General features: G+C 37.3%; 2 protein-coding genes across 3 annotated transcripts in view; one reads left to right on the forward strand and one right to left on the reverse strand.

Annotated features, from left to right (window-relative positions):
- Nucleotides 1–12,294, forward strand: part of LOC121330841 (cyclic AMP-dependent transcription factor ATF-6 alpha-like) — a 49,027-nt gene extending 36,733 nt beyond the window's left edge. The window contains exons 14-15 of one of the 2 annotated variants that reach the window (XM_041277691.1): nt 2,283–2,364; nt 8,699–8,783. In XM_041277691.1, coding sequence (XP_041133625.1) covers nt 2,283–2,343 — 61 coding nt within the window. In that variant the 3' untranslated portion in view covers nt 2,344–2,364; nt 8,699–8,783. Of the gene's footprint in view, nt 1–2,282; nt 2,365–8,698 lie in introns of both variants that reach the window. The other variant, XM_041277689.1, reaches the window with a different exon arrangement.
- A 28-nt stretch (nt 12,295–12,322) lies between these two features.
- On the reverse strand, nt 12,323–23,577 carry LOC121330842 (olfactomedin-like protein 2B). Its single transcript, XM_041277692.1, has 8 exons — nt 23,091–23,577; nt 22,326–22,589; nt 19,792–19,899; nt 18,486–18,662; nt 16,882–17,086; nt 14,353–14,919; nt 13,583–13,759; nt 12,323–13,052 (listed from the first exon to the last, which is right to left on the reverse strand). Exons 1-8 carry the CDS (start codon nt 23,280–23,282, stop codon nt 12,451–12,453), a joined length of 2,292 nt encoding a protein of 763 aa, XP_041133626.1. The 5' UTR covers nt 23,283–23,577; the 3' UTR covers nt 12,323–12,450.
- Nucleotides 23,578–24,520: the final 943 nt, after the last annotated feature.

Below are 24,520 nucleotides of genomic sequence, written 5' to 3' on the forward strand. Positions count from 1 at the left end.
CCTGGAATTAATTCTCTTTGGTTCATATCTAAAAAGACTGCATGACGACACCAGTAGAAATGCCTGGCATCCTAAATTTTACATATCTTCAAATTCATCCTAAATTTATTGTTAAATTCACTTTCCCTGGCCACATACACAAAAAGAAAGTATGAGCTTGCTCTTTACCAGTGCGCCTGTTTGAAAGATATTGAACCAAAAGGACTGTCATTGCTTTGTCTCAGTGGAGTCCCATTTTCATGTAGCATACCCTAGAATCCGTCATGGGACACTGCACTGCTAATAGTAAATCTACTCACTCTGGATGTATACCACTATATTTTATAGTTTTTTCTAATAGTTGTTCTTATCAATCCTTGCAGTTTCCTTGGACCCTTTGAAAATAAAAATTGGTTTACAAGTGGCCCAAAGTCTAAAACTTAAAACACAAACATGTGTTCTGTCAAGTGGGTATGTTCCAAAGTATGGTAGCACATCAGTATCGAGTGGGGGGTGGGACCAGTCAGAAATCCTTTTACACCGAGTCGTTTTTTTTAAAAACATTTAAAAGTAGCTGGGCATATCCAAAAACAGTCACTCCATTCATTAAAAGATTTAAAATGTAGAAAAGCAAATATGTCTTTGCTACTTGGAACACACGCTACAGTTTGCTAAATGATTGCTCATGTGTTCATATAGTTGTTAACCTGCAGATTGAGTCTGGAAATCTAATCTGTACCTTCTGTGTTTCTGTTACAGGATAGAAGTTTGTTCAAAGGGAAACATGGAAAAAGTATACTGGGCACATACCGGGTGGGGAGGGCTTAGGTCGGCCAGGGTGTCCTCAGCTCACCCCGGACTTGCGACACCTGTAGACTGGCCAGGTGCCTGTGGGCTTGCCTGTAAGCTGCCCAGAGCTGCGTTGTCCTCCGACGCTGTAGCTCTGGGTTGGCTGCATGGCGGGCCTGCAGAGTGAAAAGAAACGGTCGGTTAACTGCGTACATTTCGGAGGACAGCGTGTGTTAGTTTTCACTGCTTCTGAGTCAGCGCAGTGTTGGTAGCGGTGAGCTGAGCCTAAATGCAATTCAAATTGGGAGTAAAACAGGGTAAAATCAATTGGTGACTACTAAAAATACAAATATTATTCTACATAAATCCAGCTCTGTAAAACTGTGTCCTTAGGATCGACCAGTATGTGTCTGTTTGTGTTTCTCTCTATACACTTATTTTTGTTCAAGTTTATTTAGTGCGTATGTCAGGATTATTTGATACAGTGACTTGTATCAGTGCTATTGAATTTATGCATCCAAAGGTCAAGAGCTTGAATCACTGCCCTCAGTGATAGGATAAGCTCTCTTACTGCAGGTTGAGAGACTAACACAGCTGGCGTCCGATCAGGAGTGATCAGGAGTGCCAATTTATGGTCTTTAGAACAGGCTAAGACACTGACAGACTACAGCAATATGACTCACAGTGAACTGGAAATGCTCGCAATAAAGAATGAAATGCCAACTTTTTTTTTTACAGGAACGTAGATAGATAGAAAGAATTCAAAGAAATACATTGTATATTGTTTTAAATATTATTGTATATTGTACAAAATGACAAAAAAAGGCGTATTAGTTTTGGGTATTTGCTCATATTTGGATCTACAGTATTTGCTCATTTTATCAAAAAAAAAAAAAAAAAAAAAAAAACTGATTGCAACAAATATCCTTAACATTTATAGAAATGTCATCCTGTAGAAACACATCATATAGAGATTCTTTGTCGGTTACAAATGTGTGAGTGTGTGTGTGTGTGTGTTGTTTCTTATATCCCTTCATTTTGACTGGACGAATGTATCAATAAAAAACCAGAAAGATAGATAAGCTTTCCCACAGTAACCCTGAACGATTTCCTAATGATCCAGACAGAAACTGTGATGTCAGCACTCCGATGCTCTGTTTAGTTTGGCATTTAACCCTTCTCTTGAGACACGGAGGGAAAGGCAAAGCCAAAGTAATGAACAGATGCTGGAATTACTTTGTTTATTTGTATTAAGTGCAAGACACCCCCACATCATCTTTACTTATTTACTTATTGTTTATTGTACAATAATATGTAACAAAGAAAATATTGCCTGTGTTTAAGCAACATCTATTCAAAGCCCTTTATCAGATGTTTCTAGCTAGGCATTTAAATGTAGTTATTTTTTTGTTCTTCAACTGTAAAGGATGCACAAATATGTTTATTGGGACTTGCAAATGGCTGCACCATTACATAATGGCATTTGTTTATAACTGTTGAATGTCTCTTTCTAGGATCATCTCCTTTTGCCTGCTACAAGCCATAACAAGGGAAGAAGACCAAAGATGTCCTTAGTTCTGCCAGCTAACGTGAATGGCAAGTGTCATTTATAACTTTCGCAGTAATGTTCCAGGATAAAAGAAGTGTTATATTTCATCATAAAGTCAATATCGAGGGAGTTTATTTCTTCTCGTTCTTGTGAATTGTGAGACTAAATGTGGCTGTAGTCTTGAGTCCAATGAAAATTTCCCTCTTGGCTTTGGTCTAGGTCCCACACTATGATTCAGCTGAGGCGTGCTTAACGTAGAGGGATTGCCTGTTGGCAGTAGCATCATTCCAGTAACAAAGAAAAAAAAAAAAAAAAAAAAAAAAAAAAAAAAAAAAAAAAAAAAAAAAACATCTGAAATGTGTTCGATTTTAAGAATAACAAAAACAAGAATTCCACTTGAGAAATGAGGGAATGATTCAAGTGGTTTGGTAAGAAGTCGTATTACATGTAGTGTTCTTTTGTTATTATCTAAAATGCATTTTGTTCATTTGGATTTGGGCTCCATTTGTTCTCTTTATAAACTGTAGAAGTGAAATTAGTATATCCTGATGTCTTGGCTCTAACTGGTCTGTAGAATAGGCCTGACACCACATTCGAAGCACCATTGCACTGAACGCAGGCTGAAGTCCGAGCCAAAGAAAGTGAAAACCATTAAACCAAGGTTTGTCCCTATCATAAAGATGGCCGGAGTGGGGGACATCAGACTAGAAACAGGAACAGAGAGGTGGAGTTTTGGGGAAGCTGAGTGCTCGCTTGCGCTCAGCATTTAATGAATTAACAGAACAGTAAATAAACGGTTGTAACAAACAAACAGGACATTCGCCAAAATAGATAGACAAACAAAAACAGACTAACACTACACAAAACAGGGCGAGCAGACATTTGAACTATTATTCTTACAATTTATCACTATTACCTCCGTCTCCAATCCCGTTCTCCACTCACCAAACACACAACACCCGAGTGAATGAAAACATGCTGCTTTTATGCAGCTGTACCGAGACACTATTGCTAATCAATCATTCAATTGGAGGCGTGGTATAACTGCACGTGAATTAATAAAGTGCAATTCCCCGTGCTCACATATTATTACTTTTTACTTGCACGTGAAGTGCTGTGCAATCCTTGTGCCTAAATACAAATATACATTTTAAACACTCGTGTTACACAGACTCATTGATATCCCATGTACCAATGACTATACACCAACATTAACATACAACATATAACACAAAATACACACAGGGGCGGGCACTTTGCCACAGTCCCCCACGGGGAAAATGTGCAGGGAGCTAGACTAGACAGTACAGCGAGTTGGGTTCCAATCCTAATCCAGATGCAAAAAGGTTATGAAAGAGTAGCTATTATGTGATGTAACTGGTATTTTCCCAGGCCATAGGGCTAAATAGCTAACAAACAATTTGTTATTATTGGAAATCATGTTTTGGTTTCGCTGGTTTTGCATTTTTGTAATTATAGTTTTACATCCAAATCCCAATGACTTTATCTGCACTCGTTACAATTGAAAAACAACCCAATACTGCATTATAGACCATTTAAAACAAAAGCTAACCTTATGTTTGGTAATCTTATGCTACTATCCATTGCTTTAATTACAGTATAAGTTGTCGAAATACATGAATTGATACTTTATTATAAAAAACAGATGCATCTATTTCTTTTAGTAAACAGAAAAATGTCATTGCCACAAAGTTGTGCTCTTTGGATTTGTAACATGTAATACCAATTATTTTCTGAGACAGGGTAATATTTAATAAATGGGGAGCCCTCCAATGCCAACCACTGAAAACTCAACACTGTTATATATCAATTTGTAGACTTGGAATGCCATTTGCAGTGCTGAGTTTGGGGAGGGAAAGAATAGGTTTTGGCAGATTACAACCAAACTTTATTTTTAAATGAGCAAAACAGTTTTAAATGCATTTACAAAGGAATTAATTTGTACTGTCCTTTTGTGAGAGTAAAACCCAAAGTACTCCACCTATGCTAACATGAACACTGAATACCATCTTGTTAAATAAACTCAGATTATAAACACCCAGAAGAGTTCCTGCAGCTGAACTGTACAGTAACAGGGAAAAAGTAAGACAGCTCAGGAACCATAAAGAGCTGTCTGCATTGCTTGGTTCCCCAGGGATGCATAGCTTATAAGAGTGATGTTTTAGTAAACACTTGTGAAAATGGGTCAGACTAGATTATTTATTAAGTCATTTAAACCTGGAGATGTTTACTGGTATAAACACGATTACAGCTTTTTGTATCTGATGGTCTGCTGTTCTTCAGGACACTGAAATTTGGCTTGTTTTCTGCAATAATGTGGTTCATTTTGTATATAATTCTGAACAATCGTATTATATTAATAAAATGTACTTTATTTTAAAAGAAATTGCAGTTTATCTGGCCAGTGGCTCACCAAAAGCAAGGCTTTCCTACATATTCTAGTTAAAAAATCAAAAATATTTAGTTTCAGTGTGTAATGAGAAAACGTAGGGTTTAGCTTTTTCGTTGATCTTTTATAAAAGCTTTTATTAAGTAGCTGCATACTTCTCCCAGAATTTTTCTCCACCTCCATCAGCCTGTATATCTTGGCAGATCACGTTGATTTTGGGCTCAGCGAGTTTGATGGCTCGTGATTTTGTTTAACACCAGCAGGGTGTGTACAAACTTATTACAGCCTTTGGCATATGACAATGTTATTACCTAAATGTTTGCTGATCAAAGCCAGGAGATTAAACAAACTAATCCGTCCGGATCACTACTAAGGTTTTACTAGCAAAATAAAATGATTTTAGTAAGAAATAGGGCCTTAAACCTAATGATTTGCAGTCGGTCCTTAACAATCCACCGCTTCGCTCCAGTATATTTTCTACAGTTTTTTAGAGTAAATGTTGTTGTGGGTTTTTTGGTTTTTTTTTGTGTATTTCCAAAGATAATAAACTGCTATGATATGCTGAATTGTTATACTTAGTATTAAGTATTAAAACTTAACTTTCTGTTTTTTTTTTTTTTTCAGTGTATACGTGGCTACTGAAGATTTAAAATAAAATGTGTGTGTGTGTGTGTGTGTGTGTGTAATATATAATCACAAATATTTAGGCAATATGTGCAGTATTTAAATTATTGAGGAAACCTCCAGTGAGCTATTGTATAAACAGACATACCCCAAATACTAATGTATGAATGCACAAAGAAATGTTTTGTACATTGCTGGAAATATTTTTGTGCAGCAACAATTGAGCTATTAGGGTCTTGAATTCATTTACATTTAGTCTTCATTAAAAACATTTAAATTGGGCTCCATCTGGAATGATTTGATACAGTTGATGTGAAAGAGGACCATGTAGCAAGCAATACCGTAATTAAGAGTTTTCCACTGTAATGCACATCTGTTTTTATTGTCCTTTTGGCATTTTAATATGTGTTGTTTTAAAACAGTTGTTATCATAGTACAGTCTCGATGTTGCTAAAGGCATGTCGGGTGGGCTGGAAATTATACTGAAATATTATATTGTTTGTTTGATTAGGAATCATTCCCATGATTCAGAAACAGCCAATCGCACAGCTGACACGGCACAGTTACTGCGGAAATGGGCAATAATATCTTCACATATCACAGCTAAAACAATGTTTTAGCTTCTGACCCCCAACCTTTCCCAGAAAATAAGTCTAAAGCAAAAGAACAGCAATGATCTGTGGCATGCAATCATTTCTACTTACTGTACAGTCTAATGGTAGGGCTCTTAAATTGTGATTGGTCATATTTTAATATGTTCAAAGGAATTGCAAGTAGTTATGGCCGGAGTTCAGGTGCAGTTGTCTGGTACAGTTCAAAGATTTCTGTCTACTGGTAAAGTCCATAAAGTGGACAGGATAGGCACAATTCCAGGAAACCCGAGTGCTGCGCTGAGTACTGATCAGGCCAGATTGCTTAGCATCGACCTTGGGACCACTGTAGATAACCAGCTGTTAAGTTTGTGTTGCTTACTTGAACAAATCTGAGAAATTATGGCTTGAACAATATAGGCGTACATTTAAAAGAAACAGACTAGTTAAAGACTTTTATGTCTCCCTCATAATACAAACTTGGTAGCAACTGTTTTTCATTTCTGTTAGTACAAATCTTTCTGAGAGTACCCATGTATATTTTTCATGTAAATTTGAAGTCTACAGGGGTTGCTGGTGCGCGGTGAGCCAAGGACACCCTGACCAACCTAAGAGAAAAAAGAAATACAGCAAATGCTTCATTTTTTGACACACTACCTGTTACAGTGCACATGCCTGTTGTGAGTTTTACATGTATTCATGTTTTAATTTTGTTTAATATTTCACTGATGGTGAAAATAGAATGTCTTTAAAAGATGGACATAAAAAATGAAATATTCTACAATTTAGCATTTACTGTTTCTCAAGTATTTCATTATTTAGGAACATTTGTTGCAATAGAACTAGAGAAAGTGATACATTTTGAATGTGACAATGCTGTTTTTTCAGATTTTAATAAATACTGCATTTAATCGTGAAATATTTTGAAGTACCTATTTTTAGAACGTGAAATAAGCTTTTTTTTTATAGTGAAAAAAATTATGGTTCATTCATATAGTGTATATTGTATAGTCTAAAATGTAGTCTGGTCCAAGTTATCCTGGCTCGCCAAGCCACACAGGCTGTTAAAATATTTGTTTCAATAGTGTCTACTGGGAACACTATTTTGAATGGTGTGTGCTGATCAAGTGTTTAACTGTTAATCTGGTGTTTTTTACTGAAGGGCTGGTAGCTATGCGACATTAGCAACAATTTTAAGAAAACACCAAACATGAATCACTACTATAAACAAAGAGTTCTTTATTGGAAGCTGTTTAATTTGATAACATCATAGTCCCCATTTTACTACAAAAATTGCTATTTCAACCCATGCTATTGTTTTATTTGGTATTTGGGGCACTGAGCTCCAATAAACAGACTGTGGCATCTGATAATTATTACCATGTCAACATAGCCAGTTCCAATAATATATGATTTTTTTTTTTTTTTTTTTTTTAACTGCCTGTTGTAACTGTGCCCTGTTTTAGGATGAGTATACATTAATTTACTGTTAATCCCACCCTGGTAAATATTAAATTAGTTGAAAGCATGTTACCCGCATACTGGTGATATTTTCTGTTAATTGACATGCATATGGTTGGTGTGAAAACAACCAGGCTCAGCTGCATTAAATGTAACTTCTTCCACATGCTTGAGTGACACCCTGCACACAAATACCATGTGCTGTTTAGTTAAGTCTATTAATTCAGTTCGGATCTGTTTGTCCTGTCATGCAGAGGTCCAGAATCTGACCATCTTGCATGATTAAGTTTAGAAGATTTTTTTTAACTGATTTTGCACTTGGAAAAAATGATTTAACCTAATTGCAATATAAATAAAAATATATTTGCTCCAGTACTGTGTTAAACTATGCTGTAGATAATTTTAGATGCCCCCAAATAAACTTCATTCACACTGTAGGAATTACAAAAGAGCAGTGGAAATATCCACCACCATAATTTTGATGATTGAAGAAATAGTTTGTTTTTTTTGTCCCTCTTCTGAACCAAATGTTTATATGGCTCTGTGCATGAAACGGTCAAGTTGAGTTTTAATGGATTCTGCACGTGTTTTGAAAAATATTACAACACACTGTAGCCTAAAGGAACTCTTCAGTGCTTAGGGCTCCAATCCGGAGTGCTGGCTGTGTTGGGGCAGCAGTAAACTTGGTAATGTATATGACATGCGTAATAGCCATATGTTTTATGTTATGCGCATCCAGATTGGTTGACAAAGACAGTCACAATAAAAGAGTAACTCTGAAACCACAGTGGCACTTAAAACTGATGGCATGTTTTTTTTTTTTTTGTTTGTGTGTTTTAAACATGCAAAAGTATTTGTTGTCTGTAGAGCAGAATTAATGTGAGAAAAGGAGAAGAAAAAAATGTATAGAAGACTGACAGTCCCATTAGAATTAATGTCATGACAGGAAAAGGTATATGCTTCCTGTTAATTGATAGATAAACATCAGTTAATCAGGTGTTGCTGAAAAATAGTTAGTAAGGAGGCATTTTACAAAAAAACAAGTTGAAGACTCCATAAAGACATAGCTTTGTAGTATTTATGTGCTCAATAAACATTTTGACTCAGTGACGTGAGTTTACTTGCTTCTACCAAAAACTACTGATTTGTCTTATCAAATATCTAATAAAGACAGAGTATGCTTATCTGGTGTATTTAGATTCCCTCTTAGTATGCCTATCTTTGGAAGTAGGAATATTGATCACAGATTAAAGCGTTTGCTAAAATGCTTTTTTTTTTTGCTTTTTGCTTTTGCAGAAAGTGTAATAAAGAATGAGGACTATGAAGTCATGATGCAAATAGACTGTGAGGTCATGGACACCAGGATTCTCCACATCAAGACCTCCTCTATCCCACCAATCCTACGGGAACCACGGGAGAATCGGACCAACTCCTTCTACCACTCGACATCGGCTAGCAACCAGGCCACTCCTGTTGGAGCAATCGTTGAATCTATGAAATAACAATTAAAAACAAACACACTGTCAACTGTTTAGTAGATGTAGATGTTATGTCTCTGTCTTCATCAGTTTGCCTGTGTTGATATGTTTATTTGTGCTTCCCAGATTTTCTGCTTTTTATTACAATTCATGGAAATGTCATTATTGTATGTCATTTTTAATGTCCTTCTGTTAAGCTTCTGAAGTGCCTTCTCTGACTGTTTCCTGTGGTTTCCCCTCTTTGTTTCTTTTATTTTAGTTTCTAGTGCTGCAATAATTTAGATAACAATGCTTCACCCCTAATGTACTACACATTAGAAAAAGACATGACAAGGCAACAAAGCGCAACATACTCACCTGTGTGGTTCATTTCTTCATCTCCATATCCCTCTGTCCTTAAGTCTCAAACACGTCCTGTTCTCTATGGTAACTACCATTCCTTGGCTTTTTGTTCTGTGTCTTTTATTACCTGTTTGTGTGAAATAGTTTCTACCTCATTTCCTTTTCCTTTCTTGAGGCCATTTTTTAGCCCACTATTCCAAAAAAGAAAAAAACAAACCAGATTGCAAGCAGGCATGACTGAGTGAAGTGTAAAGAATGGAAGAACTTTCAAAGTGGGCAGTGTGCTGTCTCTGGAAAACAAGGACATAAGAAAAGAGAGAGACGAGAGAATTTACAAGACAAGCCCTTGCAATTAATTGTGATGGCTGGATAAGACATAAAAAATGTTATTGAATGTCACAAGTCCATGCATTGTGAGTTTCCTTTTAAATATAGCTGAAGAAATTGTAGGCACACCAGTCAATTTTGTGTTTCAGCGTCTACACTTGCACGCACTAGAACCCTGAATACAGACACAGAGAGTAATTCAATTTGAAATGTGGTTGAGTCTTAGTTTTGCATAAGGCTTAATCTGTCTGTGAAAACTAACTATGCAGTTTCATTATTACTGTGTTTCATATTCAGCATTATGACTACATGAACAGATTCGTAAGTTGTTATAGTGTAAACATTTTCTTTTTTCTTAATTGAATGTTTTAATGGTTAGATTTTTACAAAAGTTAAAACAAAAAAAAAAAAAACTTTTATGCATAGTATTTTATTACAAATGTTTACGTAAAACATGGTAATGTCCGACTACATTTATATAAGATACAAAGTATAAATATCTGCTGTCAGAAAATTATAACACTTTAAAATGAGAAATGATTCAGCATATATATCTAAAATATGTGCTAAGTTTGTTTTTGCTTGTGATACTTCCCTGATTGAGAACAAGAAGGGCACCACATTAAAGCAAACTCAATCTTTGATGCTGTGATCGCAAACATACTAAGATTGTATCAAAAAAGCTGCCCTAGCATTGTAGATTAGTGGTAAAAAAAAAAAAAAAAAAAAAAACATCTGGCATTGTACATATATTGCTTTGGCATTAAAGTTGACAACTCCATGCAGAATTGATTCTCTAGATTTAGAGCTCCTTCGGAAGCTACTGAAAAAATAAATTTCTTATTTAAAAGTCTCTGGGGTGTGAAGATAATGTTAGCTGTTTTTTATTTGGTATGGATAACATTTGTATAGTAATAACACCTGGTGGTCAGATGTGCAGTACAGAAATTATTCGAATGTAGACGAATGGATTCATTAAATAAGTTATTAGATAGAAAGTATTTTTACAATAAAAAATAAAAAATACTCCAAAATGTGAAATACATTGTTATGTTTGTTAAAAAAAAGTAATTCTAAAGCCTCCTCATGTGTGAGGTTAATTGCTTTCTTGTCCCAGTTATTACTACTACAGTCCTCCTACTTGAGGCCCCCTTGATGGCAGTTTTTCATTTAATTGGGTTAATGCATAACATACAAGAGAAGATACTGTTTTGTGTGTAGTAAATGGATTGTGGCCAATGTCAATCCGGCAACTCATTCAAACCTATGAATAGTAAAAACAGCACTTTGTGTACAAGTTTAAATTATAAGTCAGATTTTAGCCAACACCACCCAATTAACTCTTACCATAAAATGCTTCCCAAAAACATGTATGTTTAATATACTGCATAAACAATGTAATAAATGTTTATATAAGAAATGATATTGCTATTGTTTGTAAAACATGAATATTTGTGGATTAAATGATACAGTTGTGAAAGAGTATGATGTATTTTTAAAACAGTATGTTACAAACACACAGCTGATGTGTGGAGGTCGATAGTGGACGTTCATCTTGAGCAGGTTCTACTGCCTCTTGTGTCTAAAGGGAGCCTAGTTTTCTTTACTGTGGGATGGATGGGTATGAGTACTGCACAGATAACAAATCCTTTTGTTTTTGTAATGATGGAAAAGCACATAAATAAAGAAAAACATGAAATAACAGGTTTGAGCTATGAATTTTATTTTTCTGGATATTCTGTGTGAATGGATATGAGTGATGTGTATTACATTTCTATATCTGGGCCATATTCATAAAGCATTTAACATTATGCTATGTTTGTATCAAAAAAAAAAAAAAAAAAAACTGTAACCCACTGATGTTACAGAACCAGCAAGAAACAAGGTGCATGCAGGTGCTGTTAAATTAACAGCATTTTTCTCTTCTTAGAATAAAAACGATGTTAATTACATTATGAACACGATCCTGGAAGTGCTACCATTTCAAAATTAAAAATACAAAACTAAAGTAAGGCATATTGTTAACATTTAAAGATTCAGCATTTATTTCTAGAAGTTTAAACCGTTATCCACAGTACACCACAAAGCCAAAGAAAGGAAGACCATAAGAGCTCACAACACTGATCTTTTGCCACAGTATCTGGGACAAACTTTAAATCTTGCTGTTACTATTTTATACAATGAAAAATCCTTGTGTGCTTGTTCTACCAGCCGCTTTGATGCTTTAGTATCACGATAATGAAGTTGACCCTAATTTGATAGAAATAAAATAACTATAATCTCTGTTGCAAAGGGATTTGTGTTGGTTTGCTTATATTTAGAATGAAAAAAAAAAAAAAAAGCAGGACCAGCAACTGCAGTAGATCTTAATTATAATGCATGTTGCTTAGTGATGTTGCAGAATATTAAGTGCTTTGTGATGATATATGAAGTTGAAATAAAACAATCAACTTTTGTGAATCACTTTTTAAAGCATATCAAATAGTTTGTTTTTGTACCAGCTTTAGAACCAAATATAAGTATATAAGTCTTATAGGAGATATTGACAAACTGTCCTAGACATCCTCTACGAGGTGTCCATGTGCATTCCCAAACTTTGTATTATGTCCAAGGTATATCTTCTGTACTTTTGTTCAGAATTTGTCATGTATTTATAGCAAGTAAAATAAAAGGTGTATCATGCTAAAAGAACACTTCAGGCAGCAAAGAAATGTTGAATATTAAATACCAGTATTAAAAAGCATATGCATGCAAAAAAAAAAAAAAAAAAAAAAAAAAAAAAAAAAAGCCAGGGGTACTGATCTACAGCCCACTTAAGAATATTAAATATATATTATTTTTTTTTTTTATTTATACAAAAAAAAAGTGCCATGGCCCTTTGTAACTGTTCACAAGAATATCTCAATAGGCAAACATGACACCATATGTGACTTGATGCCCATGGTCCCATGCATACAGGACTCTTTCCTTTGGATTGTAGTCAATCTGGGTGGTATATGAAAAGTTATTGACAAAAGGAAGCCTTGGTACTCCCTGTGTGTTGGTGTAGGTATCAAAAGCATAAGAAATAGTGGCATTCATTTGGTTGTAGCTATCCACCGCATAAAGAACTCCACAGACAATAAAGCAATTCCCGTAAAAGTCCTTCCGCAAGCCAGTCCTCCATGTAGTTTCCTTCTGTATGGTCAGATCTGCAGGGTTCAGTTTACTCAGTACAATCAGCTCCTGCTGAAACCCTTCGTCATCGATTGCCGGGTAAATGATCCACAATCCAGTCTCATCCACTGCAAAGTCGATGTCGGAGTGCCCTTTCCACTTCAAGGGAGTCGTCTCCTCAAACACTGCATCGTGGAGCATCGCCCAGGCAGCCACGTACCTCCGCTTCAGATCATACTTGATTATGTCTCGTGAAAAAGCTCTGTTGTAGTAAAAGGCTCCATCATATACAACATGACCTGTGCCTATCCAGTTGTAAGGGAGTTTATAGGAGTTGGTCCAGCGCCCTGTTGGAACACATCACAAAAGTATAATAAAATCTGATATTTAGATTAGTCTTGGAGCTATGACATTAACCTGTAATATTCAAAGATTGCAAAGGGGCTAATTCTCTGCCAATTTTAAAATGTAAGTTGAAGGCCCCTTGATAGCACTACAGGTCTGTGAAAAAGGGTGCAATGATACAGTTTAATTTGCAAACGTTTTTTGTAAACTGGGACTTTGATGCTCGATTATAAACAGACACAGCATTGGTTTCTATTAAAGGAACTGATCCAGCATTACAGCATACTGTACACATTGGCAAAACATTTCCTATTGCAGGAAATACCACATTTGTCCACTGTTCAATATTTGTTTTGTATATTTAATGCTGTTTCATGTGTAATGTTCTTTGCAAAAAAAAAAAAAAAAAAAAAAAAAAAAGTAAATAAAGATTGAAAACTGCTCTGGTCAAGTAAAATGCTTGATTTAATTTCTATTAAGTAATTACAATATACTGATGCAAATTGCTACACAAAACGGTGAATAGTAATACCTTGTTTGAAGTTTTCCATGGTGCGGAATTCCACTAAAGTGTTTCCATAGTAATAGTTTGTCACATAGATCTTGTCTTCCTTGGACTTTGGGTCCTTCACCCAGGCGCCCTCATTCTGCCCATATGTGTTATGAATTACAGGATCAGAGATGGTGGACAAGGTGTCTTTACACACGCCTGCCAGCAAAGTAAAAAATATATGAATGGGATTGTTATTAAACATACAGAATTTGAAATACCTAAACCAGGCTATGCTTTTTTTTTTTTCCCCCCACGTGCCAGGTGGCTGTCCAATAGCCTGTGATCTTACCCCCGAGCTAAAATGGAAAGCTTCCAAAAGAAGTGGTCTGGTCCAGACAATAGGGGTTAACTCCACCCTTAGGGAGCCTACAATGGTTTTACTACCAAAATCTATTTTACATAGGTGATTTGATAGATCACGGTAGTATGGTTTTCTATACTATTCCAAAAAACATTTCAAAATTAAGCTTCTTTGACAATTAAGTAAACGCAGTATATGGAACCATCCTTCTGTTGAAAATGAACAGTGTATCTTATTCGTTGGATATGTCACATATCTTTTGGAACTGCAAGTTTAGTGCAACATTACAAAAGTCTTACGATAAATGAATTAGAGTGCAGGCAAATGTCGTGCTTTTAAAGTTTATGATTCCCTTTAACTATGTTACAATTAGTATTTCAGTAGATGATTACCCAAAGTGAATATGGAAATAAGTAAATGCATTTAAAGATAAGAGCTTTTCACCTACCGGGACTCGTCTGAGCTTCATCCCCCATGTTCTCCTGAGATTCATCCCCATTAATGCTGACCCATTGCCTGGGTATAGTCAGCTGGGGTGGGCTGGTGGTGTTCAGCAGTATGGAGGCGATGGAAGTTGTTGTTTTAGGCCTAGCTGCAGTGATAGTGGCTGCTTTGCTGGTGGACTGTTCAGGAATAGTAGTGGCGGCTGTGACTGTGGTGGTAGCGGAGGTGGTGTCTTGGACAAGCGTGGAGGTGTTGGTGGAAGGAACAGTCATAACTGTTGTTGTTCCTGTAGAAGGTGTTGAAAAGGCTGTGGTAGTTGTGATATAGGTTGATGGAAGCTCAGTGATAATGCTAGGAGTGGCTGTAGACTCCACAGCAGTGGCAGTTGTAATCAGAGCCTGGATTGTCTCCATATTGTCTTGTGTGTCCACCTCAGGAGCAGCTGTTGTTGGAAGTCTGGCCATTGGTTCTCGTATATCAACAGTCCTGACCACCGTTCCTATGTGCTTGATGAGCTGATCTTCTTCAATCAACAGATCTATAGCACCATCGCCACTTGGGAAGTCATCTTCTGCTGGCCATCAAACACAAAGTAAATTAAAACGAAGGTCAAGTTTTTTAATTTGACAAAAACAACTTGTATTTACAATGCCTATGGTAAGTATTCACCCCCCTTGGATGTCTTCACAGTTTGTTGTGTTACAACCTGAAAGCTTGATGCATTTAAAAGTGATTTACACAACCTACTCAACACTTTGAAGAGGCAAGAACATTTTTATTGTGAAACAGTTAATGAAAAAAAAAACTAAATAAAAAAACTTAAAATGTCTTGGTTAGATAAGTATTCACCACCCCTGAGTCAATACTTGGTAGAACCACCTTTGGCAGCAATTAGAGCGGTGAGTCTTTTGGGGTAAGTATCTACCAGGTTTGTACATCTGGGTCATGCAATATTCACTCATTCTTCTTGGCAAAATTGTTCAAGCTCTGTCAAGTTGGATGAGGATCGTTGGTGAACAGCAATTTTCAAGTTTTGCCACAGATTCTCAATCGGATTCCAGTCCGGGCTTTGACTGGGTCACTCTAGGACATTCACTTTCTTGTTTTTAAGCCACTCCAGTGTCGCTTTGGCTGTGTGCTTGGGATCATTGTCCTGCTGAAAGATGAATCTCTGTCCCAGTCTTAGGTCTTTTGCACACTGAAGCAGGTTTTCCTCAAGGATTTACCTGTATTTAGCTCCATCCATTTTGTCCTCTACCCTGACAATCTTCCCAGTCCCTGCCGATGAAAAGAATCCCCATAGCATGATGCTGCCACCACCATGCTTCACAGTAGGGATGGTGTTACCTGGGTGATGTGCTAAATTTGCATTTAGACCAACTAGTTAAATTTTTGTTTTATCGAACCACAGAATCTTTTGCCACATCTTTTCAGAGTCTCCTACATGCCTTTTTGCAAATTCCAAGCAGGGAGTTACATGGGCTTTTTTCAGAAATGAATTCCTTTTTGCCACTCTTCCATACAGGCCAGATTTGTGGAGTACCTCAGCTATTGTTGGCACATGGACAGTTTCTCCCATCTCAGCCATGGAACGCTGTAGGTCTTTCAGATTTGTCATTGTCCTCTTGGTGGGTTCTCTGACCAATGCCCTTCTCACCCGGCTGCTCAGTTTGGAGGACGGCCCGCTCTAAGTAGATTCTGGGTGGTGCCATATGCTTTCCACTTCTTAAAGATCGACTTGGCTGTGCTTCAAGGGATACTCAATGTCTTTGAAATCTTTTTATACCCCTCCCCTGATCTGTGCCTTTCCAAAACTTTATCCCGGAGTTGTTTTGAAAGCCCCTTAGTCTTCATGGTAGTCTCTTTGCTTTGAATGCACTACCCAACTGTGGGTCCTTATAGAGACCGGTGTATTTAATCTGAAATCATGTGAACCACTTTTATTGCACACAGATGGATTCCATTTAACTTATTGCGGGAATTCTGAAGGAGTTATTTAGGAGTTATTTAGGAGTATCATAGCAAAGGTGGTGAATAATTATTATCTAATGAAGACTTAAGTTTTTTTATTTTTAATTGATTTGACGTCCCCCCACCCCCCCCCCCCCCCCCCCCCCCCCCCGTTTTTTCACACATTGAAAGTGTTGAGTAGGTTGTGTAAATCAAAGGGGAAAAAAAAAAAAAACCATTTAAGTGCATCAGGATTTCAGGTTGTAACACAACAAATTGTGAAAACGTCCAAGGGGGGTAAATACTTCCTATAGGAACTGCATGTAGCACCTGTCCATCAAACAATGGCCCAATGTACTGTATTCAGTACAAAAATACATGTATCAATAAACTGGCAAAAAGTTATTGAAGTTACCATTTTTTAAAACAAGTAAAAAAAAAAACTGGTCACGTTTCCTGCATAGGGATTGCATTTGACTAAATATACAAGGCTTAATCAAATCACCATGGAAATCGAGAGCCGTGTAACCATGTAATGTAAAAGTCAGGATCTTGTACAGTGAGCCACAGGGTGCAAACTTACGCTGTTCATCTGTGTCATTGTCCTCCTCTATGGGGTTAGCTTTATAGTACGTTATTCCTCGGATGATTACAGGGCGGGAGACAGGCTTTGTTCTGGGCTTTGTCTGAGACGACTCCAGACGCTCCAGTGGTTCAGTCAGGCCTTCATTTCTCTTTAGTGGTGGTTTAGAGAATACTGCTTCTCCAACAAAACTGTCTTCATATTCCTGCCATTAAAAAAGGCTATTCATTATGTGGTGAGGCAATTAAAAAGAAAAATAGAATGTTAGGCTATATTGCAAAAAAGTGTGGAATACAAGTCTAGACAGGTTATGCTAAGATTATACAATGCCCTAGTTAGACCCCACCTGTGTGTAGTTTTGGTCACCTCGCTACAAAAAATAATTGTACTTGAGAAGGTACAGAAAAGGGCAACTAGTATGATCCCAGGACTCAGACATGAGCTTTGAAGACAAGTTCAAATAATTAAATGTCTACAGCCTAAAAAAAAAAAGGGAAAGACGGGACTTGATTGAAGGCACTACTTCACATTTAGCACAGTGAGAAGAACAAAGGGGGCATAAATGGATGCCGAGGAAAAGTAAGTTTAGAACAGAAGTTAGGAAGCACTTTTTTTTTTATGAAAGGAGTTATAAATTCATAGCCTACCAGGTGATGTAATAGGATCTAAAACACTTGGAACAAAAATGATGTGCTTTTAAAGAGTTCCCTTCAGCAAGGGGAGAATGATGCGCTAATAAGGGATGAGCCTTGTTGGCCTGAATGGCCTTTTCTCGTTCCCAACATTTTCTTATGTTCTTATATTAACACCACGATGTCCTGTATATAAAATTAATTCCACTAATAGAAACCGAGGTTCTTTAGGTCTTTGTTTTATCAAACACTCTTTTTATGCATTAAAAAAAAATAGTTTCAATAAAACCTTCCTTGATCTAACTCTTCTTCTGTGTTTCTTGAATATGGAAATCCAAGAAATGATACAAAGGAAATTTTTTTTTTTTTTAAATCATAAAACACAATAAGTGCTTTATAATTCTAGAATGAACTTTGTATAAAAGTCATCTTGGCAGGCTTTTAATTGTTTAGTAGGTTGCCAAGCTGGCCCAAGACAAAATTACTACTCCTGATTATAGACGTAGGGAACAGCAACTAGTATTAGCCAAATATTCTAGGAAGAAGAATAGTAATTTCCTGCCAAAAAGACAATGTCAACATTATTACTTGATACTTTCATAACTTTATATAACCAACCACCAATTAAAAGAAGGTGAAGTGGGTATGACTACCACGGTCTCAGGATTGGCCAAGATCAGATCACAAGTCATGGCTTCCTATAAGAACATCAGCGCTTTGACCACCTGACCTGCAGCCTGGTCACCTAAGTGTCTCAGAGGCTATACAAGTTTGAGTGTGATCTGCATGGAAAGGTTGATCTGAACATATCTGATCAAAGGGTGTGCCAAGGACTTTTTATGCATGAAAGTCACAATACATACTGAATACACCATCTCAGAATGAAAAAAAATGTTATATATATATAATTAAATAAAGAAAAGACTATAAAAAATGGTGTGTAGGTAGAATAAGGAGAATGGAGAGCCCTACCTCCTTGCGACTATAGGCAGTTGCAGCATCCCTCTGCAAGTCAGAACCAAGATCTGTGAGCTGTTTCTTAGTTTCTGTTGGGCTGGTGGTGGAACTGTTTTCTTTCTTGGGTATGTGGTTCACTTTGCCATTTCCTTTTAAATGTTCCTTCTTTTCAGTTCTGTTTTGTAAGGCAACCTAGAGCAGGAAGGTATACGTTTGACAGATGTGTTGAAAGTCTGAAGTCCTTTGTTTGTAATACATCCAATCATATTTATGTATCCATCTATTTATCATTTTCTATCTGCCTTTATTTTTTTCTTGTCTCAAGGTGAACTGATACTAATTTTAGGGTCTGCCATTCACTAGATGTTCTATTATATTATTCCTACAAAAGAAATATGTGTTACACTTTTTTGTCGACATGAACATGTAACATTCCAGCTGGAAAGCCACACCTTTAAGTTGGCAACAGAGCTTTATGGGCACATACGCTGTTAAATAAGCTTATTGTTTTAATAAGAAAATATGAACACCTGGAGCAGAACTAAAAGGTTTATAGAAACCAAAATGAGATGTGAACGTCAGTACTAAAGTATTTATTTTGAGTTTTTCTTAATTGCCTAGACTTTAAATTTGCAAAGCCTTGAATAGTTCTATTGTTGGACTTATTTGGTCTGCATACTTGCAGAACATTGGCTGCTTAATGCCTAGACTTTATGCCTAAATGAGGAAACTTTTTATAAACTCTTTCTGCAATTCCACCCTAGATTTTATTCCAGTAGGAACAGAAATAATGTGTTCAAATCACATGCATTTGCTTTTCTAGAATACGCCAATATTTAAACACCGTGTTATAGCATTCCAGGCGTTTTGTACTTTGTAGATTTGCCTGATCAGAATATTTATTTATTTATTTTTTGCAACCATGTGTGTCGCTATTGGCCCTCAGCAAACGTCCATGTTTCTGCATGGATGGATAGAGCTGCTGGTTCTACACTATTCAGGACTTTTATACAGGACTCATACTGGTTATGATAATGGAATCATGTATTCATTTGTCTGAACCAGTATACTAGATGGGAGAAGTGCCGAATGTAATAAATATTATAGATGCTGGTAGTGTTGATGCCCTACACACAGCAAATGCATCGGACTTACTGTGTGGACCAAGTCTTGTGTTGTGCCGTATGGCAAAGTAAAAGAAAACATGGGATGATAGACAGGCACAGACAAAACTAAAATGTACAACATTTAGACTAAGCAGGGCAGTCGTTTCCACATACATTGCATTACTGTTTGGTTAAAACAAAAATGAAGCCCTCACCTTTTCTAATGTTTCCATGCGATGTGCAAGTTTAGTTGTAACTGAATGCATTTTCAGGAGATCCAAACCATAGAAGGCCCCTTCAAGCAATTTAATAACTTTTGAGAGCTGCAAAATATTAAATAGGTTAGATTTCGCAGCCTGTGTACTTTTTTAGGATTTCAGTAAGGAACTAGATAGTTTACCTGCCGTAAACCTGGTTCCCTGAAAGAGAAGATGGCCACCAACATCGTTTATAGAATATACGCCTGCCTATTGGTAGGTGTCACCGAGCTCTCATAGGCTTCCCCTTCCCTCGATGACCTCCTCGGTTCCACCTACCGAGGGAATAAAACCGTCATGCAGGGAAGGATTGACCTCTTTTCGCGATGAAACCATGAGGACGACCGACGAGACCTCACGGTTGGTGGCCATCTTCTCTTTCAGGGAACCAGGTTTACGGTAGGTAAACTAACGTTCCCTTTCAATTCGAAGATGGCCACCAAACATTGTTTATGGGAAAACGAATACCAGAGCCGTTGTGAGGGAGGGACGCCTCAGCCCTGCCTGACCCAAGGTCAGGGGTACGAGCGTGCAACCTCAAGGACCCTTGTGCCCTTTGAAGGAGATGAGGGATCTATCACATTAAGGCGATAGAACCTGGAAAAAAGTATGTGGCGTAGACCAGCTAGCCGCATTACAAATCTCAGCCATGGAGGCACCTCTAAAATGGGTCCATGACGTAGCCACACCTCTCATGGAATGTGCGGCTACCCACCCAGACGGGGGTAAGCCAGCACCATCATACGCAGTCGAGACTGTGTCCGCAATCCAATGTGACAGTCGCTGCTTCAAAAGGGGCTGTCCCAGGGTCCATGCCCCATTGCAGACAAAGAGTTGGTCAGAATGACGCAATGCTCTCATTCTATCCAGGTAGCATCTCAATGCTCGCACCAGGCAGAGGAAATTCAACTTCCTATCCTCCGAAGTAAATGGTGGTGGAAAAAGGACTCCAGTTCCACAGACTGATTAATGTGGAAGGCTGTGACCCCTTTAGGGAGGAAAGCAGGGTTTGCACACAGTGACACTCTGCTACCATCATCCCAAATAAGCATGCAGGAGCTATGCACAGACAGCGCCTGCAGCTCACTAACCTGCTTTACGGAGGTGATAGCCAAGAGGAAGGCTGTCTTCATAGACAGATACTTCAACTCAATTGAGTATATAGGCTGAAACGGGGCCTGCATGAGAACCTCCAGTCGGGGAGAGTAGCCCTCCTAGGAGGGCGTGACCGCCGAGTACCTCAGAGAAACCGGGTAGCCAGAACATGCACGTCCAGGGACACTGAGTCAACGGGGGCATGGCAAGCAGAAATAGATGCTAGGTATACCTTCAGTGTGGAAGGTGAGCTACCAGCATCAAGCAGATCCTTCAGAAACTGCAAGACGACAGGCATGGGACAAGAGTTTGGGTCATGACCATTAGTTTGGCACCAATCCTGGAAATATTTTCACTTATAGGTGTACAACGACCTAGTGGAATGCGCCCTAGCATTCTGCAAAATACCCACAACTGCATCCGACAGCCCTAAGGCTGACCAGTGGTCCCTTTCAGGGGACAGACCCACAGCTGGAGCCTGCCTGGCTCTGGGTGCCAACGTGTGCCTCTTGTCTGACTGAGGAGATCCAGGTGAAGTGGAATCTCCCAAGACGGGCCGTTCAGCATAAAGTGTAAGGGAACTAGCAGCAAGCTCAACACAGCGCTTCAAGTAATAAAAAGAGCTCAATGCAACACGGATGGTCTTACCGTACCAACTTGCGAAGCGAAAAGAGGTCAATCCTTTCCTGCATGACAGTTTTATACCCTCGATAGGCGGGACCGAGGGGGTCATCAAGTGAAGGGGAGCCTATCGGCAGCTTTGATAGTAAGAGCTCAGTGACACTTACCAATAGGCAGGAGTACATCTCATAAAAATATATGTTTGGTGGCCATCTTCAAATTGAAAGGGAAACAGTGGCAACCTTTATTACTTTGTTCAACTGCTAAATTCACAAAGTATGGAGATGCAAGCAGATAATTAACTTTTTTTTAGCTTCTGTGCGTAATTTTAACCACCTTTCTGAAAGGAGAAGAGAATATATCTCAATATTTCAAAAAATTACTCCTGTTGCTCCTTTTAAAAACTCATAATACAGATGGTAAATTGATAAAAAAAAAAATATATATATATATATATATATATATATATATATATATATATATATATATATATATATATATATATATATACACACACACACACACACACACACACACACACACACACACACACACACACACACACACACACATAAATAATACATTTTGAAAACTTGCAATTTTACAAAACAAGAACCGAACAAAATAAGTAACATAATAAGAACATAATTTAACACTTAAAACATTTTAAAAAAGTGAATTTTAGACTGGAGTAAACACTTTTTAAGATTAGTCTTCAATAATCCATGCAACTGTTTGACATCATTTTCACATACAGATGTGTTTAATTAATTTACCTTGATACCATCTTTCTCAGCTTCCTGGAGTTTCTTAAATCTAAAATCCCCCTCGCAGGGGTTGAGGGCAGAAGGAGGGGCAATACAGGCACATTTGCATCCTGGTCCGGATGTTACAGTCTCTACGGTGTAGAAGTCGTTCACCTTCGCACTGCCTTCTTCAATCCTTTTGCAGGCAGTCCTGCTCAGCGGTCTGACCACGCACTTGCACCGACAGTCAGAGCCTTCGGAAACGGCTTTGACTTTGTCATAATCACCCAACAGCTGGAATGTGGAAAGACGGTAAAACAATATTGTAAACAGACTTAGCTGAAACAAAAGTATAAAAGCATGCCAGAATTTACATATTGGCGACGTAACTGGAAGGTTTTTAAAACATGAAAAAGGTGCGGAGGTACTGTAATTTATAGTCTGTTAACTATTCCCTTGCTATTAATTACCGTCCCCAGTGGACTGTTTACTCCTCTCGCGATCATTGTATAGGCGAGGTTATCATTTTTGATGTTATTGTTAAGAATATCTGATTTGGGTCTCACTCGAACTTCGTGTTAGTTCGCAGTGAAAAATGTACATTTGTAAACAATGTGTGTATTTCCACTAAAGTCAAACTGAAATAACTTAAAACTATAGAACACCCCCGCCCGCCCGCCGTTCTGCACAAAACCTGCATAACCAAGAATGAGTCTATTTAGCATGAACTCAGACTCACTGTAGCCTAGTGAGGTACAAAATAATTCCCAATGAAAATGGTATCGGATCTCATACCTGTGTTAAAACATTTTCCTGATTGTCAGCCTCGTTCTCCAGAGTTTCCGTGTATTCTTCTTTGAATTCCTCCCAAACTCCACCAGTTTTACTCGATTTGGCCGTAGTGTCCTGCTCCCCATTATTAGACAGCGGAGAACCCGCACTCAGAACCACACACCAGAAAAAACACAAAACCGCAATCTTAGACATCAGGATCACTTGGTGACAACCAATTGATGAGAACTGGGTGATCCAGGCAAGACGCTGCAAATCCGAAGGGCACTTCTTCTCAAAATGAGAATTGCATTGTGCATTTACATCACGGTTCCGAGACACCCTGCATACATTTCAACCACCTTTGCTAGTAAATCAACCGCAGAGATGTAGTTCTTTTTTCGGTTTAAAAATGAAGTCCGTAACTCCTGTTTACATGAAACGTGCAGGAGTTAGAGGTGCAGAAGAGAAGTATCTGCTTTTGCGAGTGCTGCAGAGCATACAGCAGTCAGTGGGAATCTCTGGCTTAATCAAAGCTGGGAGGAGTTGTAAGGCTTTGTTAACAGAAGGAAAATTAACTACATAGCAATTTTGTCATTAGAGTCAATCACACACAAAATATATTTAATTATTAAATGTATTTGTGGATATTTAATTTTGAATGTATTAATCGATATAGCTCTGCAATTATTTTGATTAAAAAACACAAAACAAAATAAAAAGCACTATGGTTCTTAATATTATATATATATATATATTATATATATATATAATATAATATATATATATATATATATATATATAATATATATAATTAACATATTATAATTGCATAATAATGCTGTAATCATTATACCAATGAACTGCAGATTGAAGACTTGATTTAGCTAAACGCACTTAAACATAATAATACAAAATAAAAACAGACTAACAAGTTGTCTAACAAGGCTTTTGTTTGCTTAACGACTGACTGCCGGTGAGAATATTCTACGGGTAAAGTTTTACTTTGGTTTTGTGCGCTTTGACAGAAGATGACCTAAAAAAAAAAAAAAAAAAAAAAAACCTTATCCAATAGCGCCACCTATGGATCACATGACTCAAACCAGCGGGCAACATTTTTGCCTTTTAGATTTGGAACCCAATCTGCATGCTTAAAAAGCCTGATTCGGCTCAGTTCCACAGCTCAATTTAATCTTTGGAAATGTGTCAGCATAATTCACAACCGTTTAGGGGAATATAAAAAATCCTGATTCTTTTAAGCATTATAGTACTTAAATCAATACTAAGTAGTACAAAGATAATACATTAATCGAATCTTTCTAATGTTAGACTGCAGTAGCCTTCATTCATAAAATATATTTATTAATTTCACATTATTATTATTATTATTATTATTATTATTATTATTATTATTATTATTATTATTATTATTTTAAAACAAAACAATACAAACA

This window comes from Polyodon spathula, chromosome 18 (genome assembly GCF_017654505.1).
Source record: "Polyodon spathula isolate WHYD16114869_AA chromosome 18, ASM1765450v1, whole genome shotgun sequence".
Lineage (NCBI taxonomy): Eukaryota > Metazoa > Chordata > Actinopteri > Acipenseriformes > Polyodontidae > Polyodon > Polyodon spathula.